The 17,881-nt window shown below is 48.0% G+C and overlaps 1 protein-coding gene and 1 long non-coding RNA gene across 5 annotated transcripts in view; both read left to right on the top strand.

The window, feature by feature from the left end:
- The first annotated feature begins 477 nt into the window (after positions 1–477).
- Positions 478–17,881, top strand: part of LOC133393917 (uncharacterized) — a 35,745-nt gene continuing 18,341 nt past the window's right edge. The window contains exons 1-5 of one of the 4 annotated variants that reach the window (XR_009766497.1): positions 478–959; positions 1,061–1,566; positions 11,250–11,570; positions 11,631–11,935; positions 11,999–12,342. Coding sequence is in view for 1 of the 4 variants with exons in the window: in XM_061661087.1 (XP_061517071.1) it covers positions 3,816–3,864 (49 nt within the window). In the remaining 3 variants the exon portion in view is untranslated. Of the gene's footprint in view, positions 960–1,060; positions 1,567–3,533; positions 3,865–3,924; positions 4,391–11,249; positions 11,571–11,630; positions 11,936–11,994; positions 12,343–17,881 lie in introns of those variants that run through there. The other 3 variants (XR_009766495.1, XR_009766494.1, XM_061661087.1) reach the window with 3 other exon arrangements.
- Positions 13,789–17,729, top strand: LOC133393414 (uncharacterized). The gene is made up of 4 exons (XR_009766146.1): positions 13,789–13,956; positions 14,033–16,957; positions 17,018–17,322; positions 17,382–17,729. It is a non-coding gene; the product is annotated as an uncharacterized LOC133393414 (long non-coding RNA).

Below are 17,881 nucleotides of genomic sequence, written 5' to 3'. Positions count from 1 at the left end.
TGCAACCATTTTCTTTCAACAATTTCCCTCCCAATAACCCAACAACGAGTGAAGTAAGTTTTAGAGAGTATTTACATACATTTATTCTTCGTAGTAGTAGTAGTGGTGAGGTGGTTGTTCCCAATGTAGGGTTGGTTGAAGCAATGTAGTTTCTTTTAGAAAGTGCATCACTTTAGATTCCATGGTTGTGTCGTTCTTTGGTATTTCTTCTATTTGCTTTGGTGGATTGTAATTGGCTCTAATGTGTTCGTATTCTGGGCATTCAATTGTCAGGTGTTTAACGGTGGCGTCCACTGCGCAATTTGGGCATATTGCTGAGCTCTCGTTGTATCGAATGTGAAGATGCGCGTGATGCGGGTGTGTCCTATCCTTAATCTTATTATGGTTCTCTGGTAGCTGCGTGAAGGGTGATCATTCCAGGGATCTATTTTCCATTGCAGTTTTATCTGGTAATGCAGCCACCGACGAAAGTTGGCTCTGGATGACTTGTTGTGTTGTGATACGGTGGATGCGAAAACCAACGAAAGCTGATGTATTCGATGTTGGGAAGTTACTCTATATGTTGGATGTAGGGATTGTTGAAGTTTCCGTGTTCTATTGCCTCTAGTACCGGAGCGCTATCGGTAAAGATAACACACTCGGCGTTTTGAGGTGCTCTTTCTTCGGCTGCTTTGATGACAGCTATCGCTTCCGCTGAGAAGATGGTGGTGGGACAAGGCAGTTTGAGTTGTAGGTTTCTGTTTTATGTGTATGCTGCACAACCGGCGTTGGGTGGTAGAACTGATCCATTGGTGTAAATGTTGTAGTTTTTTTAGTAGTTATCGGCTATTTCGATAAAGTGTTGTATTACGACCAATCTATTGTTGTTATGCTTGCTGATGTGTTGCATAGACCGGTCTATCTTGTTGATGGGATTGTACCACGGTTTTTGCTTGTTTTTGTTGATGTCATGGCCTATGGTGAGTTTCATGTCGTGCTATGCTATCTCAATAAAAGAGTTGGCGTTGATCCTTCCTTCTATTATTCTGCCTGCCATGTTGGATATATTCTGCGTTATTAGATATGTCAGTGGAAGAACGCCGCATTCAACTAGTGCTGCATCGGTTGGACTGGTTCTGAAGCAGCCCGATATGTAATTGACGGCCCGGTGGTACGGTGGAGCGATTTGTTGGATAAGATCTGTGGAAGTTAGTGAGGCAATCTCCGACCCGTACAGCAGCCGCGGCAAGAACCAGCCCTTTAGGACTGCCAACAGCGCTGGGCGAGGGGTGTTATTCTGTGCCAACGTACGGATAATATTTAAGCGAGGTATGGTGCGTCTTTTAATTTCCCTGCAGTGGGGCCCAAAGGTGAGTTTTTTATGAAAAATAATACCCAATTTGATTTTTTATTGTAATTTTATGACGGTTGCGGACACGCGTGACTCCGCTTGGTATGTGTAGGATTTGACTTTTTGAAGCCGCTATGGAGTTGGTCCACTGGTGTACTGGTTGTTGTAATTTGCGTCGTGTAGTCTTGGCGTAATGGAGTGTGGAAACCAGTATGATGTCGTCAGCGTAGAGAAAGGTGTGTATTTTGACTGGGATAGATAGTAGGAGGGATTCGATGTGGTTGATGAGGAAGAGGGTGGGTGATAAGGAAGACCCTTGCGGTACTCCGTTCTCTAGTGGGAAGGGCGGCGGGAGGTGTGGGAGCCAAAGAGGATTTTGAATGTGTGATCAGTTAAACAATTTTGTAAGAAGGCCGTTAACCGGCATTAAGCCAATTGGTCCAGTATATGATACTGCCGTGTGCGGTCAAAGGCCTTCTACAGGTCAATGTGTTTGCCTTTGTTTCTTGCATTGAAGAAACACTGCTCTAATGTCGCAAGGTATGTTTCCATACTCTTGCCGGGTCGGAAGGCGTGTTGGTGTTTGTAGAGGAGTTTGCGGTCTTCAAGCTTTGTGATGAGCCTCTTATTAAGGATAAGAGGAGAGGTGTTAGCTGCAGGGTTAGTTTGCTCGCCGAATGTTTATGCATAGAGTTAGTACCGAATATCGAAAGCAGAAGTCTAGTTCGTTAGCGTTAGATCGGTATCAGACTTTCGCTCAGTTACTTTCGCTTGCGGGATTTGTGTTTCCCGCCTTTTGGTGGTTTTACTTTCGGTGGTGTGTTGTTGTTGCCGGGAGAAATTTCCTGCTTAATGATTGAGCCAGTGGAAGCATCAGTGGAGGTTGAGGAGGGAGTTTTTCGTTCCGGTGTGACCGGGGCAGAGGTGTTCGAGTCCTTGTTCGTTGATGTGTTAGTGTCCGTGTTTGTGTTGATTGTGTCTATGCTTTTACTGTTCGAGTCGGCGTTTTCGGTGTCATTGTCTTTGCGTCGGGTTTGGATCTGGCTTTTCAAGAAGTCACGTTCCTCAATCACTTGCTGGAACTTTACGAAGGCCGAATTTAACATGGCCTTTAACTTTTCTATTGTTGCGTCGCGTTCGGCCAGTGCCGTGTCGTTTTGTTGTTGTTGGTGGTGGTGGTGGTGGTGGTGTTTTTGTTGGTGTTGTTGTTGAGCGCCGGTCAGTCGCTTTTGGACGCCGGACTCGCCATTTTGACTATACAGTCTGCGAGCTTCGGAGTAGGTAATCCCACACTGTGCCGTTTTGTGAGCGTGGATGGGAATTATTTGCACCGGGGTACCATCGATTAATTTATTAATCTTTAGCAGCTTGTCGAACTGCTCCCGACTCTGCGTTCTCATTAAGAGCTTGAACTGTGAACCCCTTTCGATCGGCACGCAATGCTCGATGGGACCGACGAACGGCGAGAGGCTTTTCTCGATCAAAAACGCGTTCTTCGGAATGGCAAAACCCTTCTGGGGCGCCAAAATCAAATATCGCGGTTCGCCCTGTACGTCCGCTGGATCCATCCAGTCGGGGACCTGACGACCACTTTTACTCGGGCCCGCCATCTTGCGGGCCTCACTGCACCAAGTCGCACCAAGACGCAAGTTTGCTGTTGTCCGTTGGCACAAAATAATCCCCCCACACAAGCACTAGTCTAACAGTCACCAAAAATAACCGGTACTCACCGCTGGCAAACGGTCACGAGGCAGAAAATCCACACTCCCTAGGCTCCCAAGCTCCCCGGGTGATGGCGTCGGTTTGTGGCGTCGGTTGAGCAATGGCGTCGCAGAATACTGGGCACGGGAAATCGCAGCGTGTTCACTCTCCGAATGCTAGAACACAATTGAACAGGATTTGATGCTTTTTTTTGGTTGGCACCACGCGAATTTTCAAAAAGCCCACGCAAAGCTCCCACTCTCACCCCTCGGTCCACGCGAGATGCAGCGATGATGCGTGCGTGTCCTGCGCAGCACTCTCAGCGCGGCGTGAAGGTGCGAAAGAGACGACGCTATGGAAGCATGCAAAAAGCGCCCAGAGCTGGAAGCTTCAAATGCTTTCGCTATCGTCGTGGGCAAAACGCTAGGATTGAAAACGATCTATTTGTTTGCATATTTCGATAAAAGTGAGTAATTCGCATTTTACGTTCATGTAATTGCAGGCATTACTAAACCGGGGAACAGTTTCTCGATTCGACACACCTGCACAGACCTGCTTTCGGACGCAGTGCTTTCGGACGCAGTGACAGCGAACGTCAGTGTTTTGCTGTGCGGTCGGTCGCTGGAGCACATTGAAGGTAAACATTGGAAAGGAAAGTTGGGATAAGGTGCAGTGAAGTTGTGCTTGTTTCGATGGGAAAGATGAGGCTGTCTGAGCGAATGGTTCAAAATAATCTACTCCCGTACTCGAAGGTGCTGGTTTGCTCACACGACAACGGGTGAGAATGTGTGACAACGAAACGAGCTTCTGCCGGGACAGCAGCCGTACAAAAGGTAATCATTGCTTCACCGTCTGATGGTCAGCATTTTGTTGAATCGTTTTCTTCGTTTTAGGAAATATCTCCATCTCTCCGTTTGGGACAGTTGCTGCGCGAAAGGACAAAGGCTGTGTAGCAGCACAATTCCACTACGGCACGAACGGGTGGTCGTCCCGAGCTGCATGTCCAGCTTAAGCTTCGGCACCGGTCCAAACGATCATCTACTCGTCCAGGAGCAGCAACAGCAGCAGCAGCAAGCACCACCGAATGGGTTCAACGGTTCAACGGTCCACACACGGTAGGAAGTAAGGGACGTATTTGCCAGAAGGAAATCAGTGCTGTTCTTCTGGTAGGTGTATCTCGCTGAAGAAAAGGAAAATGTCTATGGGAAAGGTCCCCAAATGAGCGGTGTGTGTGTGGAGAGAACGAAAGAAGCAGCAAAAAGATGAACATACATTATGTCAATCCGTATTGGTGTGAATGTGTTCCTTGCCCACACGGGAAGGAACGCAAAATAAAGAAGAAAATATGTTTATAACGAACACACGTAAGCGTAAGGACGGTGGCGATTGTTTGAAAGAAAAGGCCTCCTTTGATTGCGAAACCGAACAGGAGCAAAGGAGACAAAGGAACAGTTTGGACAAGTTTGGACCGATCGGTGGCGGTGTGTTGCGAAAGAATGCAAGTGAGGGAGAACAGGACAGTTTCTTCGAACAGGTGAAGCTCTGTGGAGTTGCCGTTGGGGTCAAACGGATGGATATCGATGGCAGCCAGAGTGAAAAGTTGTGATGAAGCGGAACCAAAGCGACCAAGAGAAGTGGACATCGAAACCTTTTTCTTTCAACCATTTTCCCAATAACCCAACAACGAGCGAGGTAAGTTTTAGAGAGTATTTACATACATTTATTCTTCTTCGTAGTAGGGTGGTTGTTCAGAATGCATAAAATTGTGTTCCGAGCGAGTAACTTACAGCTAGGAGAAACGCTTAACAGCTAGATAATAGGGTGTACGTGACCGTACTGCACACGGAACTGGTCGCTTTCTGGTCCACACACTCATCCTGGGTAGTCGTCCGCCGTTCCATGACCGTGCACACAGCCTCCACTCCGCCGTCCCCCATCGCTTACTTGGAACTGGTGTACTTGGTGACGGCCTTGGTGCCCTCGGACACGGCGTGCTTGGCCAGCTCGCCGGGGAGCAACAGTCGCACCGCCGTCTGGATCTCGCGGGACGTGATGGTGGAGCGCTTGTTGTAGTGCGCCAGGCGGGACGCTTCCGCCGCGATCCGCTCGAAGATGTCGTTCACGAAGCTGTTCATGATGCTCATCGCCTTGGAGGAAATGCCGGTGTCCGGGTGCACCTGCTTCAGCACCTTGTAGATGTAGATGGCGTAGCTCTCCTTGCGGGTCTTGCGCTTCTTCTTCTTGTCCGACTTGGAGATGTTCTTCTGCGCCTTGCCGGACTTCTTAGCTGCCTTGCCGCTGGTCTTCGGGGCCATTTTGCTTTGGGACTTCGAGCTGAGCGGACGTGTTTGCAGTAGAACAGATGAAATTCGCAGATTTCCAAAGAAAATGTATAGAAATGTTCACTTTTGTTCGCCTTTCTTTTCTTTTACTTATTTTTATAGAGACTTTGAGGACTAGCTCATTCGCCTCTTTTGGTGGATTATATATCATCCAGTAACATGGTCTCTTTTAGATAACTTATAACTTTCATTTCTGTTTTTGTATCGTTCTGTAAGACCTGTTCGATGTGTTTTGATAAATTGAGTTTGGCTCTTGTATTATCGTACTCTGGGCATTCAATCAGTAAGTGTTTAACTGTGGTGTCTGCGGCGCAATACGGGCAGATTGGAGGGTTTTCGTTATTTAAGATATGGCGATGCGTGAGACGTGTGTGACCAATTCTTAATCTGGTTAAAATTCTTTGATGGCTTCTGGAAGGGTGGTCAGTCCATGGATCTATTGCTGTTTTTATGTACTTTAGGTGTTTGTCGTTGGATTGTACCCATTCTGTTGTCCAATGTATTTTGATCTGATTGTGGAGCCAACGACTAAAGTCGGCTCTGGACAATTTGTTGTTTTGAGTTGCAGGTAATAGTCGGGCTTCGTTGGCCAGTCTATCGGCATGGTCATTTCCAGGGATCCCTTTGTGGCTGGGGATCCAGCAGAAACTGATGTGTCTGATGTTAGAAAGTTGCTCTATTTGTTGAATGTATGGGTTTTTGAAGTTGCCATGTTCTATAGCTTTTAATACAGATGCGCTGTCTGTGAAGATAACACATTCTGTGTTTGGAGGTGCTATTTCTTCTGCTGCTTTAATGATTGCTATTGCTTCCGCTGAGAAAATGGTGGTGTGACAAGGCAATCTTAGTTTTAGGCATCTATTTTGAGTGTAAACTGCACAACCGGCGTTAGGTGATAAAACGGATCCATCAGTGTAGATTTGATAATGGTTTTTGTATTTGTCGGCAATTTCGATAAAATGCTGCAGTATAACCGAATTATTGTTGTTGTTCTTGCTAATGTGTTGCATCGACCAGTCTACCTTGATGGTGGGATTGTACCACGGTTTTAACTTATTTTTGTTGATGGTGAGTATTTGTGGAAATTCCAGGCCTATGGTGAGTTTCATGTTGTATTTTGCTCGTCGAATAAAAGAGCTGGCTTTGATTTTTCCTTCTACTAATCTGCCTGCCATGTTGGATATTTTCTGTGTTATCAGATATTTCAGTGGAAGAACGCCGCATTCAACTAGTGCTGCTTCGGTTGGACTGGTTTTGAAGCAACCCGATATGTGCTTGACGGCCCGGTGGTATAGTGGAGCGAACTGTTGGATAAGATCTGTGGAACCTAGTGAGGAAATCTCCGCCCCGTACAGCAGCCGCGGCAAGAACCAGCCCTTTAGGACTGCCAACAGCGCTGGGCGAGGGGTGTTATTCTGTGCCAACGTACGGATTATATTTAAACGAGGTATGGTGCGTCTTTTAATTTCCCTGCAGTGGGGCCCGAAGGTAAGTTTTTTGTCGAAGATAATGCCCAGTATGGAGGCTTGTTTGACTTCCTGTATTTTTTGACCTTGTATTTTGATTTTAGGACGGTTGCGGACACGTGTGACTCCGCTTGGTATATGTAAAATTTTACTTTTTGAAACCGCTATAGAATTGCCGGTCCAGTTGGTCCACTGGAAAACCTTGTTGACAGCATGCTGTAGCTTGAGTCGTGCGGTCTTGGCGTAGTGGTGTGTGGAAACTAGTATTATGTCGTCGGCGTAAAGAAAAATGTGTACGTTTGTGGGGAGGGATAGTAATAGGGATTCGATGCTTATAAGGAAGAGGGTGGGAGACAAAGAAGACCCTTGCGGAACTCCGTTCTCTAGAGGGAAAGGGCGGGAAGTGTACGAGCCTAGCAGGATTTTAAATGTCCGATCGGTTAGGAATTGTTGCAGAAATGCCGTTAAGCGGCCACCTATGCCCCATTTTGCCAATTGATCTAATATGTAATATCGCCAGGTGCGGTCAAAGGCCTTTGACAGGTCAATGATTGCGCAGATAATGTGTTTTCCTTTGTTCCTTGCTGTAGAGAAACACTGCTCTAATGCCGCAAGGTATGTTTCCATACTCTTGCCGGGTCGAAAGGCGTGTTGGTGTTTGTTGAGGAGTTTACGGTCTTCGAGCTTCGTAATGAGTCTCCGGTTGACCATTTTCTCCATCACCTTGCAGGTGCAAGGGAGTAGAGAGATGGGCCGGTAGCTATTGGCACTATTGCTGGGTTGATTAGGTTTGGGGATAGGCACTATCAGACTATTTTTCCATTCTGATGGGATGTTTCCGGTGGTCCAGATATTGTTGTAAATAGCGAGCAAACGGTAATGAGCAATGAGAGGTAGATTTTTGAGCAAAGGGTAGCCGATATTGTCGGCACCGGCAGAGTTTCCCTGGCAGCTGTTAAGTGCCCAGTGGAGCTCTCTTATGGAAAACAGTTGATTGTACGATTTGTGGTTTGTGTCAGGAAAAGAGATCGGAAGGTTGGACTCGGTATTTATTTTGTGAGCTATGAAACTGGTAGAGTAGTTTTTGGTGGCTGAGGAGTTGTAGAAGTGATTGCCGAGTGTTTGGGCAATTTCGGGTGTGGATGTAATTGGTTGGTTGTTTTCGATCAAAGTGAAGATAGAGGATGGGTTTTTCCCAGACATGTAGTTTATCTGTCCCCAGACCTGTTTGAGTGTACTGGATGTCTTGATACTGTGCGCCAAGCTAGTCCAACCGGAGGCCTTAGCCTCCTGGATGGCTCGCTTAGCTTTGGAGTTGGCTATGCGATATAGGCTGGCTAGATGAGGTGTGATGGGGTTGTTGGGAATACGAGTGCTTCGCCGCAGTTTGCGAAGGGCGGATCTGCGTTCTTTGATGGCTAATTGAACGTTCTTGTTCCACCAGGGTACGGATTTGCCGGATTTAAAACCTTTTGTAATAGGAATACTGAGTTTGGCTGCTTTTAAGATTAGGTTGTGGAGCTCGTCTATTGTCATGTCGTTGTTGGCCGAGATGTGTGAGTCTATTGTTTGCTGGTATAGCGACCAATTGGCCTGTTCATATTTCCAACGAGGTCGGGATGTTGGTCTAGCGTCTATTTGGCTGTGTTGAATAAAAATTGGAAAATGGTCACTGCCGTGAAGGTCGGGGGCTATGGACAGTTTGAATTGAGAGCAAATATCGTTCGATACTGCACAGTGGTCTAGAGTGGATTCCTTTCCATCAGCGGGAGAAATGCGAGTGGGTTGCTGATTTTGAAGCACATACATGCTGTTAAGCTCAAAGTAAGCATACAGCAGTTTGCCGCGTGGAGTACACTTATCGTTGCCCCACGCTGTGTGGGAGCAGTTTAAATCGCCAATTATTATCTTAGGGTGGTCGGTTTGCATGGCTACGCTATTGAGGTCGTTTGTTAGGTAGAGAAATGATGAATGGGGAATGTAGCTATTGATGATGGTCACTGTGCGGGGATATTTTATTTTCACGGCTATTACTGGGAGTGGTGAATTGATGGGGACGAATTCGTGGTCGATTGTTTTTAAAACGCCTATTGCTATGTTGTGGTGAATGTTGTTGAAATTTTTAAAATACCATTGGTATTGCGCGAAGGAAGTGTTAAAAGCAGGTGGAATAAACATTGTTTCTTGGAGTGTGATTATATATGGTTGGTGTTTAGTTACTAAGGTTTGTAATTCGTCAATGTTTGAATTAAGGCTTCTGATGTTCCAGTTGAGGATAAGCGGAGAGATGTTAGCTGTAGAATTGTTTGTGTTGTGGAATTTTAATTATTCGAATAAATAGTGCCAAGTATCGAGAGCAGAAGTCTAATTCGAAGCGTTAGGTCAGTGTCTAAAGCCTAGTTTTCGCTTTTGGGATCTACGTTTTCCCCTTTTGTGCGATTTTGTTTTCGATGGTGTACTGTTGTTGCCGTGAGGAATTTTCTCTTCGCTTGTTGTGTCGACGGTGCTATAGGATGAGGATGAGGGGGAGGCTTTTCGTTTCGGTCCGATCGGGGTAGAAGTCTTCGAGTCTTTTTGCGTAGCTGCGTTTGCGTCCGTGTTCGTGTTGTTGTTCGCGTTAGTGTTGTTTGTGTCGATGTTCTGTTCCACGTTAGTTTCCATGTTTGGGCTCGAGTTCGCGTCAGCGTTGCTGTCGCTGTTCGAGTCCGTGTGGTTCGAGTCCGAGTGATTCGAATCGGTGTTTTCGGTGTTCTTGTCCTTGCGTCGGGATTGGACCTGGCTTTTGAAGAAGTCGCGTTCCTCAATCAATTCCTGGATCTTTGCAAAGGCCGAGTTTAACATGGTCTTTAGCTTTTCTATTGTTGCGTCGCGTTCGGCCGGTGCCGTGTCATTTTGTTGTGGTTGTTGTTGCAGTGGTTGTGGTTGTTGTGGTTGTTGCTGAGCATTAGCCAGTCGCTTTTGGACGGCGGACTCTTGTACCTGACTGTATATTTTGCGCGCTTCTGGGTAGCTGATACAGTTATCCACCTTGATGCGGATAATGTTCTGTTCGGCCAGATAGACCGGGCAGGAGCGGTTCAGGGTAGCGTGATCTCCTTTGCAGTTTTTGCATCGGGGTGGGTTGTTGCAAGATCCATGCTCCGGCATTGAGCAGTTCGGGCAGGCTGGAGCAGAATTGCACCGAGCCGTGGTGTGTCCCACAATCAAGCATTTAAAGCATATCATGGGCCGGGGGTAGTAGGGACGCGTGCGCACCGAGATGCAGCCAACGCGCACCTCCTCCGGAACCGTGACCGAGTCGACACGTAGTAGGTAGGCGTTGGTCGGTTTCACCGCACCGTCCACCTTGCGCATGAACCGCTTCACCTCCACGATTTTTGTTCCCTCGATTTGGGCCAGAATCTCTTCGTCCGTTAGTCCGTCCAGACACGGAGTGACCATCACACACTGTACGGTATTGCGAGCTCGGTCAGAGGTGATTTCCACCGGGGTACCATCGATCAGTTTCTTGATCGCAAGCAGTTTGTCGAACTGCTCACGACTGCGTGTTTTCATGAGATATCGCGCGCCCTGGTCCATCGGCACGCAAGGCTCGATGGGACCGACGAACGGCGAGAGGCTTTTCTCGATCAAAAACGCGTTCTTCGGAATGGCAAAACCCTTCTGGGGCGCCAAAATCAGATAGCGCAGTTCGCCGTGTACGTTCGCTGGATCGAGCCATTCGGGGGCCTGACGACCCCTTTTATTCACTGGGGGGGGACCGTGTCCCCACCCGCCTCCACTCGGGCCCGCCATCTTGCGGGCCTCACTGCACCAAGTCGCACCAAGACGCAAGTTTGCTGTTGTCCGTTGGCACAAAATAATCCCCCCACACAAGCACTAGTCTAACAGTCACCAAAAATAACCGGTACTCACCGCTGGCAAACGGTCACGAGGCAGAAAATCCACACTCCCTAGGCTCCCAAGCTCCCCGGGTGATGGCGTCGGTTTGTGGCGTCGGTTGAGCAATGGCGTCGCAGAATACTGTGCACGGGAAATCGCAGCGTGTTCACTCTCCGAATGCTAGAACACAATTGAACAGGATTTGATGCTTTTTTTTGGTTGGCACCACGCTTCAAGCCCTTCCCCTCAGTGCGAATTTTCAAAAAGCCCACGCAAAGCTCCCACTCTCACCCCTCGGTCCACGCGAGATGCAGCGATGATGCGCACGTGTCCTGCGCAGCACTCTCAGCCCGGCGTGAAGGTGCGAAAGAGACGACGCTATGGAAGCATGCAAAAAGCGCCCAGAGCTGGAAGCTTCCAATGCTTTCGCTATCGTCGTGGGCAAAACGCTAGGATTGAAAACGATCTATGTGTATGCATATTTCGATAAAAGTGAGTAATTCGCATTTTACGTTCATGTAATTGCAGGCATCACTAAACCGGGGAACAGTTTCTCGATTCGACACACCTGTACAGGCCGTACTTTCGGGCGCAGTGACAGCGTACGTCAGTGTTTTGCTGTGCGGTCGGTCGCTAGCTGGAGCTTATTGAAGGTAAACATTGGAAAGGAAAGTTTGGATAAGCTGCAGTGAAGTTGTGCTTGTTTCGATGGGAAAGATGAGGCTGTCTGAGCGAATGGTTCAAAATAATCTACTCCCGTACTCGAAGGTGGTGGATTGCTCACACGACAACGGGTGAGAAAGTGAGACAACGAAACAAGCTGCTGACGGGGCAGCAGTCGTACAAAAGGTAATCATTGCTTTACCGTCTGGTGGTCAGCATGTTGTTGATTCGTTTCCTTCGTTTTAGGAAATATCTCCATCTCTCCGTTTGGGACAGTTGCTGCGCGAAAGGACAAAGGCTGTGTAGCAGCACAATTCCACAACGGCCCGAACGGGTGGTCGTACCGAGCGTTATTTGTTTTATTGACAGAAAACCTACCTCAGCGAATGCCGAACAACAATCTGCACCTGTACTCGAAAGTGCTGGTGGCTCACACGACAACGGGCGAGAAACGTCCCATACCTGTGTGTCAACGGCTAGAGTGGGAATATCCGGTCACGCTGAACATGTCCAGCTTAAGCTTCGGCACCGGTCCAAACGATCATCAAAGGGTAAACTCTACATTATCAAAATATGATGAGCATTTTTTAAGTCATTTCCTTCGTTTTAGATAGTAATGCTTCACTAGGCGCCAACGATGAACCGGACGTGCCCGGATGGCGCAACAAGAAAACGGATAAAATCCCCCCGAAAGCACCACCGAATGGGCGGTCCATACACGGTAGGAAGTAAGAGACGTATTTGCCAGAAGGAAATGGGGGCTATTCTTCTGGTAGGTGTATCTCGCTGAAGAAAAGGAAAATGTTTATGGGAAAGGTCCCCAAATGAGCGGTGCGTGTGTGGAGAGAGCAACAGCAAAAGATGAACATACATTATGTCAATCCGAATTGGTGTGAATGTGTTCCTAGCCCACACGGGGAGGAACGCAAAATAAAGAAGACAATATGTTTATAACGAACACACGTAAGCGCAAGGACGGTGGCGATTGCTTGAAAGAAAAGGCCTCCTTTGATTGCGAAACCGAACAGGAGCAAAGGAGACAAAGGAACAGTTTGGACAAGTTTGGACCGATCGGCGGCGGTGTGTTGCGAAAGAAAAGAAGTGAGGGAGAACGGAACAGTTTCTTCGAATCTGTGGAGTTGCCGTTGGGGTCAAACGGATGGATCAGTGAATCAATGGCAGCCAGTGCGAAAAGTTGTGATGAAGCGGAACCAAAGCGACCAAAAGAAGTGGACATCAAAACCTCTTTCTTTCAACCATTTCCCCAATAGCCCAACAACGAGTGAGGTAAGTTTTAGAGAGTATTTACATACATTTATTCTTCTTCGTAGGTGGTTGTTCAGAATGCATAAAATTGTGTTCCGAGCGAGTAACTTACAGCTAGGAGAAACGCTTAACAGCTAGATAATAGGGTGTACGTGACCGTACTGCACACGGAACTGGTCGCTTTCTGGTCCACACACTCGTCCTGGGTAGTCGTCCGCCGTTCCATGACCGTGCACACAGCCTCCACACAACACCCATCGCTTACTTGGAACTGGTGTACTTGGTGACGGCCTTGGTGCCCTCGGACACGGCGTGCTTGGCCAGCTCGCCGGGGAGCAACAGTCGCACCGCCGTCTGGATCTCGCGGGACGTGATGGTGGAGCGCTTGTTGTAGTGCGCCAGGCGGGACGCTTCCGCCGCGATCCGCTCGAAGATGTCGTTCACGAAGCTGTTCATGATGCTCATCGCCTTGGAGGAAATGCCGGTGTCCGGGTGCACCTGCTTCAGCACCTTGTAGATGTAGATGGCGTAGCTCTCCTTGCGGGTCTTGCGCTTCTTCTTCTTGTCCGACTTGGAGATGTTCTTCTGCGCCTTGCCGGACTTCTTAGCTGCCTTGCCGCTGGTCTTCGGGGCCATTTTGCTTTGGGACTTCGAGCTGAGCGGACGTGTTTGCAGTAGAACAGATGAAATTCGCAGATTTCCAAAGAAAATGTATGAAGCTGTTCACTTTTTGTTCGCCGTTTAGTTTAGTTTTACTTATTTTTATAGAGACTTTGAGGTCTTGCTCATTCGCCTCTTTAGGTGGATTATATATCATCCAGTAACATGGTCTCTTTTAGATAACTTATTACTTTCATTTCTGTTTTTGTATCGTTCTGTAGGACATGTTCCGATGTTGTATTAATCCAGCAATTGTCTCTTTCAGGTAATCCATTACTTTCGCTTATAGTATGTCGTTTTCAGAAGTTGTACGGTTTGCTTTGGTAAGTTGAGCTGAGTTGAGTTATGACTCTTATGTTTTCATATTTTAAGCAATTCAGTTAAAGGTGCTTGACTGTAATGCTGGTAATCCATTATTTTCACTTTATAGATAGTTTGTCGTTTCCAGAGGCTGTACGGTTTGCTTTGGTGAGTTGAGTTGAGTTTGACTCTTATGTTAGCATATTCAGAACAATTCAGTTGACTGTAGTGTTCTGCGATGACTAATCTGCGATGACTTCGTGGAAGGATAATCTGCCCATGAGTCTATTTGATGCTGAGATTGTACCACGGTTTTGCTTATATTCCTGGACAGTCGTGTTCTATGGTGAAATCCATGTTATACTAGCTCTTTGTATGAGAGTTGGCTTGATGATCCTTTCTTTTATTGTTCTGCTTGACAGCCCGACAGTGTAGTGGAGCGAACTGTTGGATAAAGAACTAAGAAACCTAGTGAGGTAACCTCCGCCCCGTACAGCGGCCGCGGCAAGAACCAGCCCTTTGGGACTGCCGACAGCGCCCTGGGAGGGGTGCTATTCTGTGCCAACTTACAAATTGTGTTTAAACGAGGTATGATGCATTTTTGATATTCTTGCAGTGAGGCCCGAAGGCACGATTTGGTCGAAAAATAATGCTCGGTATGGAGGTTTATTTGATTACTTGTATTTTTTTTAATAAAATACCATTGGTATTGGGTGAAGGGATTGTTAAAAATAGGTGGAATAGGCATTGTTTTTTTTTTGTGTGATTATATATGGTTGGTGTTTAGTTGCTAAGGTTTGTAATTCGTCAATGTTTGAATTAAGGCTTCTGATGTTCCAGTTGAGGATAAGCGGAGAGATGTTAGCAGTAGAGTTGTTTGTGTTGTGGAATTTTAATTATTCAAATAAATAGTGCCAAGTATCGAGAGCAGAAGTCTAATTCGAAGCGTTAGGTCAGTGTCTAAAGCCTAGTTTTCGCTTTTGGGATCTGCGTTTTCCCCTTTTGTGCGATTTTGTTTTCGATGGTGTACTGTTGTTGCCGTGAGGAATTTTCTCTTCGCTTGTTGTGTCGACGGTGCTGTAGGATGAGGATGAGGGGGAGGCTTTTCGTTTCGGTCCGATCGAGGTAGAAGTCTTCGAGTCCTTTTGCGTAGCTGTGTTTGCGTCCGTGTTCGTGTTGTTGTTCGCGTTAGTGTTGTTTGAGTCGATGTTCTGTTCCCCGTTAGTGTCCATGTTTGGGCTCGAGTTCGCGTCAGCGTTGCTGTCGCTGTTCGAGTCCGTGTGGTTCGAGTCGGCGTTTTCGGTGTGCTTGTTCTTGCGTCGGGATTGGAGCTGGCTTTTCAAGAAGTCACGTTCCTCAATCACTTGCTGGAACTTTGCGAGAATCGAATTTAATTTCGAGTTAATGTGTGCATTCATAGCCGTTAACTGTTCTATTTTGGCGTCGCGTTCGGCCAGTGCCGTGTCGATTTGTTGTTGTTGCAGTGGTTGTGGTTGTGGTTGTGGTTGTGGTGGTTGTTGTTGTTGCAGTGGTTGTGGTTGTTGTGGTTGTTGCTGTGCATTAGCCAGTCGCTTTTGGACGGCGGACTCTTGTACCTGACTGTATATTTTGCGCGCTTCTGGGTAGCTGATACAGTTATCCACCTTGATGCGGATAATGTTCTGTTCGGCCAGATAGACCGGGCAGGAGCGGTTCAGGGTAGCGTGATCTCCTTTGCAGTTTTTGCATCGGGGTGGGTTGTTGCAAGATCCATGCTCCGGCATTGAGCAGTTCGGGCAGGCTGGAGCAGAATTGCACCGAGCCGTGGTGTGTCCCACAATCAAGCATTTAAAGCATATCATGGGCCGGGGGTAGTAGGGACGCGTGCGCACCGAGATGCAGCCAACGCGCACCTCCTCCGGAACCGTGACCGAGTCGACACGTAGTAGGTAGGCGTTGGTCGGTTTCACCGCACCGTCCACCTTGCGCATGAACCGCTTCACCTCCACGATTTTAGTTCCCTCGATTTGGGCCAGAATCTCTTCGTCCGTTAGTCCGTCCAGACACGGAGTGACCATCACACACTGTACGGTATTGCGAGCTCGGTCAGAGGTGATTTCCACCGGGGTACCATCGATCAGTTTCTTGATCGCAAGCAGTTTGTCGAACTGCTCACGACTGCGTGTTTTCATGAGATATCGCGCGCCCTGGTCCATCGGCACGCAAGGCTCGATGGGACCGACGAACGGCGAGAGGCTTTTCTCGATCAAAAACGCGTTCTTCGGAATGGCAAAACCCTTCTGGGGCGCCAAAATCAGATAGCGCAGTTCGCCGTGTACGTTCGCTGGATCGAGCCATTCGGGGGCCTGACGACCCCTTTTATTCACTGGGGGGGGACCGTGTCCCCACCCGCCTCCACTCGGGCCCGCCATCTTGCGGGCCTCACTGCACCAAGTCGCACCAAGACGCAAGTTTGCTGTTGTCCGTTGGCACAAAATAATCCCCCCACACAAGCACTAGTCTAACAGTCACCAAAAATAACCGGTACTCACCGCTGGCAAACGGTCACGAGGCAGAAAATCCACACTCCCTAGGCTCCCAAGCTCCCCGGGTGATGGCGTCGGTTTGTGGCGTCGGTTGAGCAATGGCGTCGCAGAATACTGTGCACGGGAAATCGCAGCGTGTTCACTCTCCGAATGCTAGAACACAATTGAACAGGATTTGATGCTTTTTTTTGGTTGGCACCACGCTTCAAGCCCTTCCCCTCAGTGCGAATTTTCAAAAAGCCCACGCAAAGCTCCCACTCTCACCCCTCGGTCCACGCGAGATGCAGCGATGATGCGCACGTGTCCTGCGCAGCACTCTCAGCCCGGCGTGAAGGTGCGAAAGAGACGACGCTATGGAAGCATGCAAAAAGCGCCCAGAGCTGGAAGCTTCCAATGCTTTCGCTATCGTCGTGGGCAAAACGCTAGGATTGAAAACGATCTATGTGTATGCATATTTCGATAAAAGTGAGTAATTCGCATTTTACGTTCATGTAATTGCAGGCATCACTAAACCGGGGAACAGTTTCTCGATTCGACACACCTGTACAGGCCGTACTTTCGGGCGCAGTGACAGCGTACGTCAGTGTTTTGCTGTGCGGTCGGTCGCTAGCTGGAGCTTATTGAAGGTAAACATTGGAAAGGAAAGTTTGGATAAGCTGCAGTGAAGTTGTGCTTGTTTCGATGGGAAAGATGAGGCTGTCTGAGCGAATGGTTCAAAATAATCTACTCCCGTACTCGAAGGTGGTGGATTGCTCACACGACAACGGGTGAGAAAGTGAGACAACGAAACAAGCTGCTGACGGGGCAGCAGTCGTACAAAAGGTAATCATTGCTTTACCGTCTGGTGGTCAGCATGTTGTTGATTCGTTTCCTTCGTTTTAGGAAATATCTCCATCTCTCCGTTTGGGACAGTTGCTGCGCGAAAGGACAAAGGCTGTGTAGCAGCACAATTCCACAACGGCCCGAACGGGTGGTCGTACCGAGCGTTATTTGTTTTATTGACAGAAAACCTACCTCAGCGAATGCCGAACAACAATCTGCACCTGTACTCGAAAGTGCTGGTGGCTCACACGACAACGGGCGAGAAACGTCCCATACCTGTGTGTCAACGGCTAGAGTGGGAATATCCGGTCACGCTGAACATGTCCAGCTTAAGCTTCGGCACCGGTCCAAACGATCATCAAAGGGTAAACTCTACATTATCAAAATATGATGAGCATTTTTTAAGTCATTTCCTTCGTTTTAGATAGTAATGCTTCACTAGGCGCCAACGATGAACCGGACGTGCCCGGATGGCGCAACAAGAAAACGGATAAAATCCCCCCGAAAGCACCACCGAATGGGCGGTCCATACACGGTAGGAAGTAAGAGACGTATTTGCCAGAAGGAAATGGGGGCTATTCTTCTGGTAGGTGTATCTCGCTGAAGAAAAGGAAAATGTTTATGGGAAAGGTCCCCAAATGAGCGGTGCGTGTGTGGAGAGAGCAACAGCAAAAGATGAACATACATTATGTCAATCCGAATTGGTGTGAATGTGTTCCTAGCCCACACGGGGAGGAACGCAAAATAAAGAAGACAATATGTTTATAACGAACACACGTAAGCGCAAGGACGGTGGCGATTGCTTGAAAGAAAAGGCCTCCTTTGATTGCGAAACCGAACAGGAGCAAAGGAGACAAAGGAACAGTTTGGACAAGTTTGGACCGATCGGCGGCGGTGTGTTGCGAAAGAAAAGAAGTGAGGGAG

This window comes from Anopheles gambiae, chromosome 3 (assembly GCF_943734735.2).
Source record: "Anopheles gambiae chromosome 3, idAnoGambNW_F1_1, whole genome shotgun sequence".
Taxonomy (NCBI): Eukaryota; Metazoa; Arthropoda; class Insecta; order Diptera; family Culicidae; genus Anopheles; species Anopheles gambiae.
Note: the sequence above shows the minus strand (reverse complement) of the source record. Positions and strands in the feature narration are given on the sequence as shown.